The sequence below is a fragment of the Pogoniulus pusillus genome, chromosome 27, assembly GCF_015220805.1.
Source record: "Pogoniulus pusillus isolate bPogPus1 chromosome 27, bPogPus1.pri, whole genome shotgun sequence".
NCBI lineage: Eukaryota > Metazoa > Chordata > Aves > Piciformes > Lybiidae > Pogoniulus > Pogoniulus pusillus.
The window spans coordinates 9,216,140-9,235,039 of NC_087290.1; the positions used below are offsets into that span (position 1 = coordinate 9,216,140).

At 40.0% G+C, this 18,900-nt stretch overlaps 1 protein-coding gene across 5 annotated transcripts; it reads right to left on the reverse strand.

Moving 5' to 3' along the window:
* Positions 1-2,239: 2,239 nt before the first annotated feature.
* Positions 2,240-18,844, reverse strand: CRK (CRK proto-oncogene, adaptor protein). Of its 5 annotated transcripts, XR_010307428.1 has the most exons (4): positions 18,513-18,843; positions 10,848-11,383; positions 8,230-8,395; positions 5,534-5,615 (listed from the first exon to the last, which is right to left on the reverse strand). XR_010307428.1 is itself a non-coding variant. In XM_064166721.1 (3 exons), the coding sequence occupies exons 1-3, from the start codon at positions 18,754-18,756 to the stop codon at positions 5,478-5,480; spliced, it is 918 nt and encodes a 305-aa protein (XP_064022791.1). In that variant the 5' UTR covers positions 18,757-18,841; the 3' UTR covers positions 2,240-5,477. The 5 variants fall into 5 exon arrangements, 4 of the variants coding, with proteins under 4 accessions (XP_064022791.1, XP_064022794.1, XP_064022793.1 ...); XM_064166721.1 differs by lacking the exon at positions 8,230-8,395 and having other exon boundaries at positions 2,240-5,615; positions 18,513-18,841; XM_064166724.1 differs by lacking the exon at positions 8,230-8,395 and having other exon boundaries at positions 5,522-5,615; positions 11,018-11,383.
* Positions 18,845-18,900: the final 56 nt, after the last annotated feature.

An 18,900-nucleotide genomic window follows, 5' to 3' on the forward strand; every position in this document is an offset into this window, starting at 1 on the left:
TCTATTCAGAATTCCATAAATGATAAAACAAATCCATTAACGTGTCTGGAATAAGGTGAAAAATGTGACAAAATGCTGATTTTGTTGAAGTTGAGTATCGTCTTCTACCTTTACCTTGGAATTATTTGTAAATACATCCTACCATTACCAAGGCACCTAAACGATTCCAGCAGTATATAGACAATATTTATTTGTTTAAATATATTAAAAACTGGTTGTGGCATTTCCAAATATTCTTTGCACCTCATAAATCTTTACCACAAGTCTGTTTTTCAGCAGCTGAGGCTTAGTTTCACATGGGAACGGTGCACAACAAATTAGATTTTCATCAATTTAGGAACTTTTTGGTGATCCTCATGTTCAGCAGGCACTCAACTTGTAGAGAAGCTCAACAATATAAATAAACCAGACCACTTTAGGCATACTTATTTGCATGCTTGATACTCTTGCTGAATTATAGCATGTTGTCCAAATACTTCAAATAGTTCTGAATGTGTACAGATGGCACACAAATATTTGGAAATTGGTCAGGGATTTGGCAAAGCGTGAGGAAAGAAGAGCCTAATGCAGAGAAACACTCAAAGCATAATTTGCTGATGCAATCTTTGCTTGTCCCTTGCACCCTCAACCTTTATATGAGTGGATCCAAACCCATTTTTGGAAGGAGGGGAAAAGGAAAGGAGGGGCAATAGCCTTCTGCATAAGCCCTGTGTTACATCAGCTCAGAGAGAATTCTGCAAATACCAGTCAGAGGTTAAGCAGCAGGAGGACATGGCTGTCAGGGCAGCATGGAAAGGCTTACAGAGCCTCTTCCCTTTGGCTGCAGTGAGCTCTTAAATTGTCTCGGGTAATCTCATTAAAAGGCACTCTTGGATTGCAGCTCTGCTACAGCCAAGTTATATGAACACTGGAGCAAAGCTGGGGGCAGTACTTTTACCCCTGAATTAATTTCCCCCCCATCTTTATTCTGTAGAGACATGGAAGGGAAACTTGGCTGGTATCTCAGTACACTTGAATTCAGTCATTTTAACAAGTAACATCCCACTTGAAGACTCCATGAAACACTACTGACCAAGACCTGTAGCAACCAGCCAACTGAATACATATCACCTAAAATAGGAGGAGCCATCACTGTAATGGAATGATTAAGAAAACAAATGTTGCCCTTGCCCTCAACAGCAAGGAAAAATGATTGCAACAGTACTATCATTATCAAGACCAATCCTTGTATGCTTTTGGAAACAATGGCTAGTCAAGGAATTAGTGTTTCAATTAAGAACATACAGCATGGCTTTTTCCCACACAGCAAGAGCCTATGGAACTAGACAGCACCTCCAGAAGGCCAAATGCTTTAAGAGACTTTGAATGCTTCCAGGATTTGACCCATAATTAACTGTGGCACATGCCTTTGAGCTAAGGAACCACTGATGCAAAGCTAGAACTGCTCTTTGGTGAACAACCCCAAACTAAGCTATCTGCCTTTAGACATACTATTGCCACCAAGATTCTTGACCTTGGGGGCCTATAGGCCACGGTCTCCTTGCAGCTTTTAAGGATTACAATGGCAAAAGTTAAATCAAATGCAGACTCATGTTACAAATGTCCAACCAAGTGGCACACAGGCATTCTTATGCTTTGTCCATGCTTCATCCCTTGACAGCACACTGCACATCTCAGTCTTCCAATGACAGTGCTCTCTCACCAGCACATGCAGAGAGAGTCCTTCCAAACCATTAGTAGACTCCTCCATCGGATTCTTAGAATCATAGAACTGTTTTGGTTGGAAAAGACCTTTGAGATCAGAGTTCAACCATTTTCGCTAGTTTTCATTTCTATAATGTATGCTTTTATTGACAATTCTAAGAATGAATAAACAGCTTTTTACCGTTCCCAACAGAAATACACCATCCAAAGACTCCCTGAACTATTTCCTGATACACTTGTGCTGGTAGAAGCGAGGTAATAGCAACAAAATCTCATCCTAACAGTTCTCAGGAGCCCCTCTTTTAGCAGTGAGAATATACATGTTCCCCCAACTCCCTGACTCAAGCAACTCATCTGATTCCATAAAGTCATCTGACTACTCATTGATGTTCTTTCTTTTACTCTGGTTTGTAAACCTAACATCTGCAGACGTTAGGTTTATTGTTTTCAGAGAAGCATGGCTCATTAAACATGGCCATACCCACAGCTCTGGGTTTAGATTATTAAATACAAGTATTGCAATGACAGCTGACAGAAAGTTTTGGATATACTTTTATTTACTTCACGTACTATGAACATATACATTACATGCTAAAAAAAACAATTAAAAAAGACTTTTAACTGTCAAGAAAGTGGATAGTGTTATAATACAATGGCACATGTTCATATTTTTCTTCAAACTGGTTTGGTTAGAATCCTTCCCCAAAACCATTAACAAAAAAAAACAAATGAAGTGTTTTAAGATGATTAGAAATATTTGCATTATTAACAAATACAATTCAAACAGATTAACAAGATTTAACCAGTTCAAATATTAGTAAAAAGGCTGGGGTTTACCAAAATGAAATATATATTAAAAAAACATAGCAGCCAGTTGGTATTTTCTTTTTTTAGTGTGATATAATGTGTAAATGCACCAGAAGAACACAGTGTAATTGAGCATTCTGCTTTCACGGTGTATTTCTAGAAATGATTATTCTAGTTCTAACACCTGCCTATGCACAAGAGACCAAAAACACAACCAAATAGAGACAAAAGATTGTGACCAACATTCTTAGCAATTATTTTTTCTTTTTTGCACACGCTGGGGAGAAAGGAGGGAACAAATAGAAGAAGATAAACAAAGGCCACAAAAGGATTTAATCTACGTGTCCATGAACATATGGTTCTACCTATCTTCCATTAAGAGCTTGGTAAGTTGAATGTCTGTTTCATCCAAATGCAAACATGTTCATTTCTATCACCTATGAAACAAGATCACATTTTGGCTTAGAACTGAATAGTGGAAAAACAGTTGCATTAATGCATCAGCTGACTATGAAAAACTGCTTGACAAGAACTTAAGATTCTAGTGCAACAGCAGCTATTAAGACTTCTCTAGTTGGTTTTTTTTTCCTTTCTCTTTCAAAGAGTACAAATATTTGCAATTTATACAGTCTTAACAAAAACATCTACAAAATTTGCAGGGTATTTGCTACTTAATTCAATTTATGCCTTTCATATTAAAAAGACAAAATCTGCATAATAAAACTTGTAAGAAACAAAATTCTTTTGGTATCTTAAAATAATTGCTGATTGGAAAGGTACAAACATCTGGGCTTTCATTAACTGCCATTGGAAAAAAACATACTTTAGAACAAACTGTTACTCTAAAGACACACAGTTTATTATGCCTCTTTTGCAATACCTGAAGAAAAATATAGTCATGTATGGGCAACTGATAAACTCAGCGTTAAGTCTGTTAGAGTGTGGCTATTTGAAACAAACAAACAATAAAATCAGTCATAGTAAATATCAAGGTCATAGGAAAAATACAAATTTGACTTAAAGGAATTGATGTGTTACAGAACATAGAGTTAGTTGCTCAATGTTTCCCTCAATTTTGTGCCAAGCTAGAAGAGACCCAACAATCACTGGCCTAGCACCCTAACCAGAGTAGCTCTGCAGTTCCTTTGTTATCATTCTTACACCACTGTCACACCTGTCAGTTTTCTAGTATCTTCAGTAGTGCTTTCTAAGATTGGTGATGGAGAACTAAGAGTAACGTACGTTGGCGTTAGTCTATGGAGTTAATGAGTGCCCATTACCTGAAAGTTAGTCAGACTTGCTGATGATTAGTTTTGAAGTAAAACCACCAACTAGTAATTAAATAGAACAGAAATACTATAATTTCCAGCATGTTACACAGTTCTGAGGTAAAGTGTTACCAGTCTTCTGTTGTATGGGTCGGTGCCTTGCAGCAATAGCCTTTGCAGTGGGAACTAGCCCTCGCAGCATTTATGGCCCATGAGCCATTCTACTCACATGGTTTGTATCAACCAAAAGAACATTTTCAGTTTGATGCTATCTAGGAAAGACTACTCTGTATGGATCACACTGTAGTCAGTTACAAAACTTGTTTGCTTAAGTTTGGTCACTAGAGCACAGTGCTTGGAAAACAATCCAGGATACAGGTAAGGGATAGTTACTTCAGTGTTTAATTTCAGTTTACAAAACTTACTGAATCCATTCTGATTTATGTTAGAGAAAACCAGATAAAACATAAGAACAGACTAAAACCAAAACAACCCAAGCAGTGCATAATACCACCTACTCAATGCACTGATTTTCATGATGAGCTAGGAAGCCATATTTACTCTATTACGACTTTTGAGAATCAGTCCAGAAGCACACAAATATTTTCCATTAGTTTATTAAAAATAAAATCCTCATGATTTCACTATCAAATATTTTACAGATGGGAATTAGATCAGAAGAGTCCCCAGAGTAACCTTAAAATAAAAGTAATATTTGGTTTGTCAGTTCACCACGTTTGATGCTGATTTGTACTGTAAGAGTATTGTACAGTAGGAGTATTGAAGAATTCTAGAAAAATTAAAACTGGCCCTACATAATTTAATTTTATTGGAAAGCAGTGTCAATATTTTAGTATATTTAGTGACTCAAACACTGCTTTAAAGCTATGCATTAAAGTGCTACGCACATTTTTTCAGCACTGATATGGATGTTTACACTTCCATAAGCCTCATATTTGTGGATTAAAAAAATTAATTGGTGTGTTAATAGAAATTTTAATTTAAAATCAGCTGCTACGTTTGAAGCATCAACAGTACTGAAAAAAAAAAATCAATCTAGTGTCCACAAACTACTAGAATTCTGAGGTTGATTTGATCTGTCATTTACCATTCAAATGGTAAGCATCTGTAAATCATAAGGCTGTCCCCCAATGAGCTCTGTACTGTGCACAGTTAACTGACCATGCAAAGTACTATCTAGCCTTTGTAGGACAGAGAATTCAGGGAGGGGGGAAAAAACCCAAACAAATATGGAGAAAGCTCCAGGATAAATTTGTGAGATTTCTATCTATATATTGAATTGTCTAAGGTTGATGTTCATTGCCTGAGGAAGAAGCAACAAAAGCAATAGGACCACAGAGCGCTATAAATGTTATCATAACATCTACAGCGCTGCTTTTCCAACTGCTGCTGCTGGCAAGGTCCAGTCTGCTGTGCACATGGACATAAGCAGGCATTACAACCTATAATCATGTACTAGTTCTGCCACTTGACACACAAGTTATCTACTGTCGTACCCTGAATTACATGACCCTTGATTAAGGAATGGTGGTGTTCAGTCCCAGGGGTTTGCAGGTTATCAGAATGCTTATACAGCAATACCACTTTCAACATCTGTCAGAACATAGTCTTGATGGCATCTGCAATAAAAACAAGTTGAGATTGTTCCCATCTGTAAGCGCAACTGTTGAGCCACACTCAGCTGAAGTCCTCGTCAGGATTCTGTTGATCCAGGATGCGGACATGTGTGAATGGAAAGTGACCACGTCTGCCATTGCATTCTCCTTCCCACTGACCACTCACGTTAATCTTTGTGACCTTTACCAGCTCACCGACCTGCAGGGTTAGAAATAAGGAAGTGTTATAATTCATAAAAACACAGAGGATGAGCTGCACCCCTCTCCCCTTTGGTGTCACAGCACCCAAGCATACCAGATACACTTCTATAAAAAGCAGTTTTACTCTTGACCATTTCTGATACACCAGCCTGTCACCCCTTATTCACTCCTGAAGAAAGCACAGAGAGAAAGAAGCCTACCTAAGTTAGCTGTGAACTGCCTGAACTGAAGAGCCTGTAATCCAACTCTGATCTTCCAGAGCACTCCTGGGACTTGACATCAGCTGCTACCACAGTACCTGCATCTCACTGAACTGACAGAGGCTTGCACTCTGCTTCTACTCCATCCATACCCTCACTGAGGGAAGGGAGGCCTGAAGACCTACAGAGTAGCAAGAAATTCCACTAAATGCTTTTCAGGTAATACTGAGACAGTTCTGGATAAGTGGGGTCTCTATATGTGCACATATACATAGCCTCATGCTCCTAACGTTAGGAGCATGAGGGAGTAAGCAGTGCCATTGCATTCCTACTCTGAGCATCCACAACCAGCCAGTACCAGAGGCAAGGCTAGATGGTATTTCAAGTCTTAACCACCATGGATTTCTCACACAAATAAATTCCATGAGTAAAGACAACTGATGCCCTCTCTCCCATACACAAATTGACTAGAAAAATAAGTTACTATGAACCAATAAAACAACCTGCTCCAGTTAAAAAAGGATCCGTGTCTAACATATGACACTAAATAAGAGCTAAGGAATATAGCTCATTTTCTAATCTCCACAAAACCAGCTTTAAAGGTATCATCTCCCTTTGACAAAGGTGGAAAACTGAACAGCAGGCACTTTCCCAAGGTACGTCAAGTCAAGGCCACTAGTCTAGGTCTAATCAATCTCTGACCCCGCTGAATTTTGAAGGGTACTTTAAGTAGCACTTACATAACCTAAGACACCTCAATTTACATTGCCGAGTCACTGAAGAGTTAATAAATGCAAGCCTGAAAAGCTGCCTACCCAGTTATAGCCCTCTTTGCAGAATTTTCTTTCCCTAATCCTGTAAATAAATGCTCAAGGCATGGCCATGAGCTTTTCTGTATTTCATCCAGAAATTCCCTGAACATACAGTCAGTAGTGTGCAGTGATGCTCATCACTGTGTTCCAAAGCCATCTAAGCCAGAACCTCATTATTTTCACTTTCCAACCAGCCAATGAAGAACAAAGAAAACAATTTAAGATGCTTCTCATCCATTAACTTTACAGGTTTTAAATGCTTGGAATCTTTTGCCAGAACAGCTTTTAACAGTTCATAAATTCAAACCACTACATGGACATTTAATTAAGCTTCCCATACCTCTGATGATTACTTCTCTTGTAGTGAGAGGCACACTTGGGACTCTTGCCCTAGCTTTATTTTTTCCTTTTGTAGTCATAAGTACAGACATTTTAATGAATCATATTTTGAAGAAAATCATCTTATGCATTTGCTACAGGCAAAAGGAAGCTGTCCTCAACTACTGAATGCTAGTTTCAGCTCTTCAGGAATTTAATCATGCAGCATGTCTAATTTGCTACTGCTAATAATCACTGGGGGCTTGTCCCAGTAAAAATACTCTGTTGACCAAAACAATACATCAGCTCTAATTTAACAAGAGTAAGATTAAATGTAACAATACTAGGAGCAGAAAATCTTATTTCCTAATCATAAACATTTCAAGAATGCTATCCTAGATAACTTTAAATTGCTTTAGACCTGGATAGCAGCCTGATCTAGTTAAGAATGCTCCTGCCTACTGCAGAGGGGTTGGACTAGATATCCTCTGGAGGTCAGTTCCAACCCAGACCATTATATGATTCTATATGATCTACCTATCAGCCTTCACCAGAGAAGCATGCAACCTCCAAGCTGCTCAGAAAGAAAAAGCTCAAGTTGCTCTTGAGCTTGCTAGCTCTTGGATTGATGGCCTCTGCTTTCATTGAACATCATGCACTGTGTTCAAATAGTGTTTATCTTGAATAACTTCTGAGAAACTCACCTGCAAAAGGTGGGTTCAACAGTGCAGTAACAGTGAGCTAGAATATGGGATATTTGGGGTGCTCCCTCCCTCTCAGAAGCATCCTGCAGCTGTTTGTTTTTCACAAGTGTCTCAGCAAAATGACACCCATTTTTACAAGAAGCTACACTTACAATTTTCATTTCAGTAATTCTTAAAAAAGAAAGACCTCTGAGCTTAAATATACTTTATTTACCATTGCAGCCATTTCATTTAGCAACTACTCTCTCTTTCTGATACAATCTCTCATTCACATTTCATCTATGTGTACCTTTCCAAAGCAGAACTAACCAAGCATGGGTCATTTCACAAATGCTGGCTTGATAAAATGGCTTAATTAGTTCCTTAAAAACTTAAGAGATCATTCTAAATTACTTTGAAACTCTGCATATTAGTCTGAAAGAAAACCTTTTAAAAATATATTAATTACAAATGCTGGGCTTTCAAAACACTCAGACTAGAAGCAGATGCTCTCTCTGAATTCTCTTAACATTTACTTATGGTCTGAGTTTATTGTGCATCGTCCCACCAAGCACAACACCTCACAAACAACACTGTACCCTGCTATAAAGCCAGATTTGTCTCAGTCTTCATCAGAAGGTTTAGAACTAAATATATCCCATATGCTTCAAAGAAAAACTGAAGGTTCATGTGAAGACTTCTGTATGCTGTGGTTTTATTCCAAGCACTCCTCTTTGGTGAGGTCAAGATGGCAGAGTTCTGCTACTGTTACAAAGAAAAAAAATAAATCGATCGATCTCAGAGTCATTCACCACACACAGCTTCCCTTTCCTCTTAATCAACACAGACTGACAACTCCTTGAGTAAGTCTAGTGACAAGCAACATAAAAGTTACCTTCTGCTCAGTATTTTTTCCACAATACAGCACAGCCTTTATTAGAACATCATCGACTCTGATCCTCCTCCCCTGAGCTCTCAAAACTCACATCAGTTTTAAAACAACAGAACAGTACAGATATTATGTTTGCAGTTTGGGACAAAAATGTTTGACATTAAGAATCTATTTTTCTGAAAGAAACAGTGGGAACCAGCCCCAGTTATGAATATTGCCAGATTTAATGATAAGAGTTTTCATTTGGAAAGAATCCCACTTTCTATATTTGTAGTTATTAAGAGGTCTGGGCAAAAATGGACTGGTAAGATTTAAATAATGCTTTCTACTAAGTTATCTAAGAAGAGATCTCTAAATAAACAGAGAAGGAACACCACGAAGCGAGAGGGAATGGAAAAAAAAAAAAGGAGACAACAAGAAACAGTACTTCCATAGACAGGATGAAAAAAGACTTGGAGAAAGTGTATATCGTTATTTTCTCCTGTACAGACATTGAAAGCAACTCAGCAACATTGTGGTTCGAAATGATACCAGCTGCACAGAAGCCAGGAAGGACTACTGGAAGCACTGATATATTTTACATCTATTCTGTATGTAATACTGTGAAATTCTAAAGAACCACCACTGTTACTGCATTTCTTAAACTTACAGCTGTAGCAAGACAGGAATGCATCATCCTAACCAAGAGGTTCAACGTGTCAACCAGTATTAAGTTGACAAAGCCTGCAAAAGCCATTGTTGCAACATAAAGGTAGAAAGACACTTAACACCTTCACATAGGAGAGGAGCCTACACTCTTCTCAGCTCCCCCCTCCCACACACTTCAGCTTTCTAGCCTATTACTACAAGTTAGCAGAAGACAGTAGTGGTGCAAGCTAGCTCAGAAGATACTCTCCATAAAGCTACACTTTCTCAAGCACAGCATACTTGACAGAGCATGTGAGTTTTAGTGAAGAGCATGGAACTATAGCTGTAAAGGATTTTGCTTGCACTCAGTTACTTATGATGGCCTTGATTGTCAGTATTTTCTCATCCCATTTCATTCCATTCTACCACAGTGTGTATTGGGCAGTGCTGTGGGGTCATGCTTTAAGTGAAACCAAGTGCAAATTTAAGCTTAAGAGAGCACTAGTAGCATACTAATAAATAAAAGCTTAAAAACAAAATCATAGAGTAGCTCAGGTTATGTTCACATTACTTCCCTAAAATTCTTACCTACAATGGGGAAAATTTTCATGTCTCCCAGGCTGTACATCACTTATCAGATCTACACAATTTGGTGCTGCATTTACCAGTTCTGTACTGAAGACACATACTATAGTTGCCACATCACTGAAATGCTTTGTGTGCTCTGAACAATTAAATGAAGTATTTGAGAGTGAAGAGGAGATGCTCTGACTCAGCACAGAAACTGTTTTTTCCCAAGTACTTAAAATGTTATATAAACAGGAAGTCAATTAGGTATCAGGAAATTCCAGAGCCTCTAGCTCAAAGAAAGCCTAGATTAAAGGATATAATTTACATATCATCCTAAGGCAAAGGTCTGACACTAAGAATACCTTAGTCTCCATTTCCTCAAATGAAACTTGGGGGATAACTATCTGATGTGGAGATAGAGTGCTCTAGTCTCCTTTTTAAGAGGGAAAACAATTCAAAAGGGTATGTAGGAGTACTTGATGATATCAGGAAGTGAATCAACCTTGAGGAAACTCACTGCTTCATCACAAATCATATTCCATCAATCACTGCTTCACACGAGACCTCCTGAATGAATTGTCATCAATGCTCCTACTTCACAAACTAAAAAACAAAGTAATCTGCTTGAGGTTCAGATGTTACCATAAAACCCTGTGTGTGATCACCATCATCATTTCAGTCTGTGTAATTTTGAAGTGACTACCAATGTTTCCACTGATTGCTTTTAAACAGACTGGGAATAAAAACCAACAACCAACACACCTTGGAAAGACTGGGGTGAGGCAAACAACAGTAAAGACAGGTTCAGACACACAACTTATGAATTGCTCCCTCTCCCTCCCCCCTAAAAATCAAAGACTTCAGAAGTGAAAAGAAGGATGGGAAAACACTTAAATGTTAGTGATGTTTGACAAAAGACATGATATTGGTTCAGTAGCCTAAACATGCTATAATCAAACACTAGTCTACAAGTGACTCTAGTCACTTATTCATTTTTTTAAAAGCTTATTAATCATGATGTAAAACAGTATTACAATGATTTCCCCTTTCTTATTCCTACAAAACTACAATATGAAAGGGAAATCCCCTGAACAGATCTCTTCTTGCTATGTTTTGCCCATTATGTACCTCCAAAGCCAAGGCTGTCTTGTCGTAGGCATTAGGGACTCGCTTCTGGATAACCCGGGCATAAATAGGGCCATTCTGAAGGTTAGGGAGCGGAGTGTTGATGCTGGGCTGGGCATAGGGCCCTGGCTCCGGCCCACCCAGTGGTTGTGGGTGGGAGCTATCCTGGTTACCTCCAATCAGAGTAGATACTGGAGCAGAGGAAGGTCTATACTTCTCGACGTAAGGAACAGGTATCATTCCCCTCTTTCCTTCGCTGTCTTCTGCATTCCACCATTGCTCTTCAGGTTTATCCCGGATTTTCAGTATGTCTCCTTTCTTAAATGGAAGATCTTCTTCATCATTTCCATTAAAGTCAAAGAGAGCTCGCACGTACTCAGCTTCATCCGTCCTGAGGATAACGCCACTATTCTGCCTGGACCGGGAAACTGGTTCTATCAAGGTTGTAGTGTCCAAATAGTGTATCTTGTAGAATTCCAGTAAAGCTGGCAAAGAATCAAACTCTTGGTCACCTATTCGAAATCTGGTGGGATTCAGTCCTGAAAGGAGAAGGCAACATGTCAAAGAGAGCAAGCCAATTAAACGTTTGAGAAGACAAGCACACATATAAGTAATTTGATATTTGGTCATCTTTAGATCAGCACACATAATATTCAGCTCTGCTATTTCTAATGAAAGACAGCACTACCATGATTGTGAGGAGAGAGCATTTTTAAAGATTTTGGCAAAGAAGGAAAAATGAAATTGTTTGTCACTGCCAAATTCCCTGAATTAGGATAAAAGTGCCTTGTTTCCTTGAATGTTCTATGGACCAAACAAGATAAAAATGTTCAACACCTCCAAGTTTCTCAGAAAGTTATATAGTTTTCAGTAACAGACAATTCCCTTTTTCCTGTTTTACATTCTTAATCTAGGAATCAAATGAAAATTTGGTACAATTTCAAGGAAGTGATTTTTAACTCTTTTGCAGTTTGAATTTATTTCAAGAGGACAACACTGCAATAATGTTTACCTGTTGTAATGTATCTTGGGTTAAAGGCATGGACACAACAGAAAAGTGCTTAGAACAGCAGCAAACAAATTATGTGAACGAGCAAATGAAGTTATTTTTCACTTTGATATGAGCTACAGTTAGAGAAAATTGTGTCTATTACACAGAGCAAGGCAACAACATATGTTTTCATAACGAGGATAACTCCCTCATCTCAAGCCTTGTCATTTCTCTGCTATGTTTGTCAGATGAAGTCTAAGTTATATATCTGAACCTCAAATACACGAAAACACAGATGATGCTCAGATTCCAGTCACCAGAAGTACCAAAATGAAGATATCCATTGCAGTTTTCAGTCTGTGTGCTGCACTTTTTCCAACTTATTTTCTTCAAGCTTAGCTGGGGAAAAATATACACATGATGTTCTGTTTCCAACACGTACCATAGACTGTGTAATCAGTAATGGGAAGAACTGTGGAAGGCTGGGGGAGGGTAGTGGAGGGGAAAAGATGTATGCTTTAATGAGTAACTCTTTTAGCAAGCAAGACATGCTTACTTTGCAAGTCCCTTTCTCTTCTGGGAATATCTAACACTTCTAAGACTTAGTTCTGCAGTACAAAGCTAGCAGAGTTCTTCAAGCTGTCACTGATTCAAAACTCCTTTCAGAGTAGCATTGTCAGCATGGAAAGCTAACATTGCAAGAAGTTCTTTCAAGAGAGCAAAAAGGAGTTCCAATAGAAAAAAAGGCAGATTCAATAAGCTTAACGTAGACAAATAGTAAGTAAGTTTTGAAGTATCCTGAAGGAATCCAAACATTACTGAATCTGGTTACAGGAAATCCAAAGGAGAACTAAGTCATAGAAAAATGCACATTTGCATGCATTAACAGCCCCAAAAGACTTTCAAAAGAAACAAGCACAAATGCAATGAGCCTAAATCCAAAAGCAAAACTAAAAAAGATTACTAAAAAACCCCACAAAACCCCCAAACTCCACAACAAAAAACACCAACCCCACACAACAAACGAAACAACATCAAAAAAAACAACAATCAAAAAAACCCACAAAACAGAAACTGGCATGATCAAAATCTAAGGAAGCTAAAATAAATACTAAGAGGAACACAGCACAGAAACAGAAGATTCTACCTTATGCTTGCAAAGGACAGTGATGAAAAGATGCAAGATTTCCTCAACTTTTGCTGATGGGATGTAACGACTCTAGACTTAGGAAGAGTTCTGTAATTTCATCTCAGTGGCAATTCTTAGCTTTGTGGTCTCACAGGAGATTACTTCTGGCCACACAGACAGTACCCCTACACCACTTCAAAAGCACTTCAGTGCACTACATCACCCTCCAATGTGGGAATGCTGCTCTTCACTAGTGTTGGAAGGGGGAAACCATGCTCCCCAACAAGTGGTACAGCCATCACGCTTCAAACAAACCTGGTGACAGAACCATGAGCTTCACATTTTCTACTACTTCAGATGTGAACCTTTAAGGATTGAGGCTTATGTAGACACTAATGTAAGAAGAAAACATCAAAACAACATTAACAGGGCCAGGGCAGCAAAGATCCTTGAAGCCACGTGGAAAAGACTGAATCTCACGTAAGTTCAGTGATGTGGAACTAGTTTTCCATGACAGAAATGTAGAGCCTGGAACAGTCACCTCTCTAAAACCTGCTACAAATTAACTCAGACAGGAGGCTGAGATCCATGTCTAGCAAAGCACACACAGAAAAATCTTAAAACTCATAGGAAATGAGCAGTTCATTAGCAGTATTCGCCAGCCTTGTCAGGACCAGAATCATCACTATGATGAACAGAGTTTCTTGGGTTTTGCTATTTTTTCCTTTGTTCTTTTTAACAAGTTCACTCTCTTGAATTCATGCACAACAGCCTGAAGTAGCTGCCAAATGTGCCTGAATAAAACCAAAGTTGGACTCTAAGAGGAAAGTCCACTGAAACTTTATGTATGCGGAAGGAGTGACTGAAATCTGTCCTGTATCTTGGAAAATTGTATTCTGAAAGACATTTTGCACAAGAAAAGTGAGAGAGCACAGACACTCCAAACACATTTTAGCATTGGAAAGACCAATGAAATTCTTGATAGGACAAACACTTGTAGGCCAATGGAAAAAATCAGGAAAGATCTACCACAAGAAAAAACTGAAGCAACAAGGCAAGTGGGTTTTTTCCCTTCATGATTCTGAGACAATTTTCTTAGAGGCACAACTCTGAGCAGCACATTGTCTGCATCTCCCTAGGGCTCTCAGAAAGAGAGAAGGTGTGTAAAGATAGATCTAGCTACTAGAGGAACTTTAGTCACTTCCTATTAAAGCTGGACAACCAGAGCTATAGAAATCATCTTCCCTTCTCCCCAGCTCTGCAGAGTGAAGGAAAAATAGCTTGATCAGTTTGCACCTCTGTAAGATGACTCCTTTGAATGAGAAGCACAAAGGGATGAGTATCATCTTTCTCACTCCATCCTAGCTCTATTTGTGCTAGGATTTCATCTGATTCCATCCATTTCAGCACATCAGGACAGATAGTGAAACCTCTGTTCTCAGGAAGGTCAGGAGAGAGTTAAAATCTAGTGTGTCCCAAAACTGAAGACAAAATCTGGACCTTTGTCAGTTCTGTGTTCACAAAGCTCATTTGTTTCTGACAAAACCCTTCCACGCCATGTTGGCTTCACGTCAGTCTGGAAGGATTTCTTATATAGGTTTTAAATATTGTACAGGTACTAGGAAAGTAGAGGCATAAACCATCAAATATTCTACTTCTTGAAAGTGTGGGCAGGTAACTTCTCACTTTCTTGGGCATTGCAGGGGTTTCACATTTCTCTCTTCACTCCATTTGTGCTAGTGCCACTATGCAATTTTCTCTTCACTCCTGAACTATGACAAGCTCTCAAGGCAGGAAGACTTCCCAAAGAAGCTGGTGACAGGAAATACAGATTTTTTTTGTTTGTTTCTAGAGTAGTCTGTAAGGATGCAACTTTTCCCACTCCCAACTTACAAAGCATGTTTTGGGCAAGAAAAGCTGTCCTTGTCAAGCTGGCTCTCATTTCAAAGATATCCCAGGGATGTAGACCAGCTTCCTCCTGGAGCATATGGGAACTCTTCTATGATTGCAGCTCATTCCAGCCTGTGTGTTTGTCCCACCCATCCGCATAGGGACACCTTTATCCTTGTTCTTAAGCACCTCCCAACTGTTGTCTGAGCAGAACAAACAAGCACCCAAGAACGCCCTCTAAAAGCAGTAAAACTTCACCAGTAAAACTCCACTCACTGGCTTCTGAGAAGAGTTGTAAGGGCACCAGGAAAATACTGTTACAGAATTTACACATTGTCATTTCTGCAGATAATCAGAGAATGGGAGAAAAGCAGATGTCTAATGCACACACCTTTCAAGCTTCCAACAGTTTCCACTTTAAGACTTCAATAGAAAAGAAAACCCAAACAAAAATCCCAGCCATGTGTCAAGAGCTAAATCATACTTCTCACAAGTATCTGAAGTTGTTTCATACTGAGCTGAGTATGGATATCACAATGTAAAGATTATATAATCCCAGAAAGTACAGTCTGAAATTTTAAAAAACACAGTGGAAGTGATTTGGAAGCCTTAAGTTAAGCAGCATGCTCTTAAAAAGCACACTTGGTGAAAACACCTCCTCTCTCGTTACCCTTCCCTGCTTTAGAGACATGTTTTACACCATTAAAAGATTTCTGGCTTTGTTACTTTGCACTGTGCATAGAAAGTATACCTTAGGTATACATTAAGCATTGTGTTGCAGTGCATATTGTGATTTTTTAACTGCAGACTCATTCAAATACATCATACATCTGCAATTTGACATAGATTTGTTTTACTGCCCATTAGCATGCTAACACTTGCACGGAGCACTTGGTCTTGTTTGGGATTTCTTTGGTCTGTGACTGGTGATACTTCTCCACAAATCCTACCCTAATTCCAATTTCATTAATCTTTATCTCCACTGGCAACTGAGTGTTTTTCTCTCCCACAATTCAGTGATTTATCCTGTTTTCTTTTACCGGCCTCAAAACATTTCAGGCAGAGGTAGCTATTTTAAGCACTTCTGGCAATTTTTTCCCCCTTGGGTGGAAAAATCACCTGTAAGAAGTTAGAAACTGCAGCACATCACTCAAAATTGAATTTAAAGAGTTACCAAGTTTATTTCAGACTTTATAATGGAAGAAAGTATCATGGGTTTGTGATACTGTGACTTTTTACATTAGGGAAGCCAAAGCTCCTCATCTCATTCATTCTGTATGAAGCTTCGTTCCTAGTATCCCCTGCAAGCAGCAGCGTTAAAGCAGTCATGAAATGGATATACACTTACTTGAGACCAACAAAAATGAACCTAAAAACCCGATCTGGCACATTCAAATTTCCCATAGAGAAGTGGGCATTTACCAATCAATCAATTGCTTAAAAAGAACTGTGCCATATAATTAACATAGTGAAGTTGTTCTGCCTAACGTTTTAGCTTGACCACAATAAACACACAGGACAACTTGCAAACATTTACTTCATTTTACTGCATTAAGTTTCCCTACACAAACATGAAAACATCTTGAATCTTCTACCAATGTTTCCATCTCCCTCCCATTACAGAATATCCCCTCACCTACTTTTTACTGAAAGAACAATTTAATTATCCCTCCAGCGTAATTTAATATACACACCCACACACACCCTTCTTTGGCTGAGTGTGAAGAAAGAGCAGTGTCAGCATGGAGGCATAATTTACTTAAAGTTACTAAAACCTCAGCACAGGAGTATCTGTGGTGCAGAAGGGATGCATCACCCACCCTCATAACATTCAGAGGAAAAGAAAAAAAAAGAAGATGAGACCAACCAAAACATAATTATGCTTTTTAACATGTATTACGCCTACTGCACCAACAGCCTACACAGCTACAACAGCAACTACTCTTCTAAAACACAAAAATATTTAAAGCAGGTAAGAATTACCTAAGGGGCGTTGAGTGATTTTGAAGAACATCACCAAAACTTAACACCCATAACATCAACCAACCCACAGAATGCCACGAAGCATTAGTGACCTTATGAATGTATCACAGTGAGGATAGCTACGTACAGAAGTGATATGACAGCAACAGGAAAACAGTTTTTGCGGAGGTGAGCTGCTCTCTAGAAACTCTGCCCAGAAGTGACATTGGATTTCATCACTGCTGTCTTTAAAATCTTATGACACTGGATTCCACAACAAACCATCGCGGTAACTCATTCTGCCCTATATATCACCAGTATCGCGTTTCAACAACTCATGCACCAAGCCTCCACAAACGTGTGGCAATAAAACTCTGTCTTCAGAGAGATCGAGACATGGGGAATCCACCGCGTCTTGTGGCAAACTGTTTTATAACTCATGGCAGTAATGACTTCCACTTTACTTCCAGTTACATTCAGCCACCTTTAACTTCTCCCTTGAGGAGCTTTTTGTGACTTGAGAGCACTCTGCAGCTGTTGCAGGTTCCTGGGATAAACACAGTGACTTTGGGCTTTCCCAAATTTGCCAATGTGAAATATTCCCCTGACCAAGGGAAATTACCATGTCACAGTGCAACCTTACTAGTTGTGCTTTTTCTTAGAGATTCTCCTCAGCCAACTACAGTTTCTGCAGAGACTGAAAAATCCTTTCTATATAGGCAGTTCTCTTATTCTAACCACAGATCTACATCAGAAGGTGACTGTCTCTGTAGCAATTCATGTATCATTTCTTTTTCTGTCAAATAAGATCACCAGAATCTGTTATTAAACCGATTTGCTACACACACTTCAAGACGATGTAGTGGTTCCTGAGATGCTAGTAATATACCCAGATCATTTCGCAAGCATTGGTATCTAAACTTGAGCAGCTCTGCTAACAACTTCAGCAATGCCCCCAGCAGCGATACAGCTGCCTTTGTATGAGATGTCCATACATATCTAAGGGCACTTCATTGCTGTGGGCTCTTGTTCGTTTAGTTACCCTCGTGTATGCAGAAACGCTGCTTCGCATGGTAGTTTTCCCTCCGACACAACCAGTATCTTCTGTTCCATATGTATTAACCGTTTTTATAGTAGACTGTAGGCTGATGAGGAAGATCAAACCTTCCTTCTCAACACACGGGAAAAATAGAATCCAACTTCACCTCTGATTTAAAGGAGCACTTGCTCGTACGTTCCTGAGGCGTACCCACACGAACAGCTCATTAGTGATCCGGAATACAGCCTGACGCCCTGCCGTTTACTGCAAAACTATCTTGGTTGAACTCACACTTTTAGATGTCACTTCCACAGAACTGTCCCCTGGCTGTAATGACACACAAAATCTATTAACCGTAGTTAATTGGTTTGTGAAAACAAAATAAGGTGTGAGCGCTACAGCTGCAAGGCCTTTCAGGGGGGCTGCAACAAGCGCTCAGCTCCAGTATTATCTTCAGTTATGATATTAGGTCGTTGCGAGTCAGACTCAGCTCGGTCGGTACTGCCTGCTGCAAAACCCCGCTAAAGAGCTTCATTACTTGAAACGTCGCCTGGGAAGAGAGTGAAGCCGCCCGCAGGGAAACTCACACTGGGGTTCGGCTGCCCTCCCCGGGGCGGCAGGGGCTGGGGGGAACCACCAGCCCTGGGGGTCACTCACCCGGGGCCCCAGGGCCCTCGCCGCCGGACCGCCGGCCTCCCGCCGGCCCCAGGCTGTTGACGATGTAGTGTGAGACGCGGGAGCTCTCGGACACCGAGAGCACGAAGTCGCCGGGGATGGTGCCCGAGTCGCGCACCAGGAAGGTCCCGTGGCGCTGCCCCTGCAGCATCGACACCGCTTCGGTCCGACTCAGCCGCCCCCAGTACCAGCTCGCCCGATCCTCGGAGTCGAACTGCCCGGCCATGGGGGCCGCCCGCCCGCAGGCCGCACTCACTGCCCCCCACCGCGGGCCGCCGCCGCCGCCCGCAGCACCCCGCTCCGCGCCCAACCCCGCCACCCAAAATGGCGGCCCCTGCCCTGACCTCACCTACCGGATGTGACCGCACGC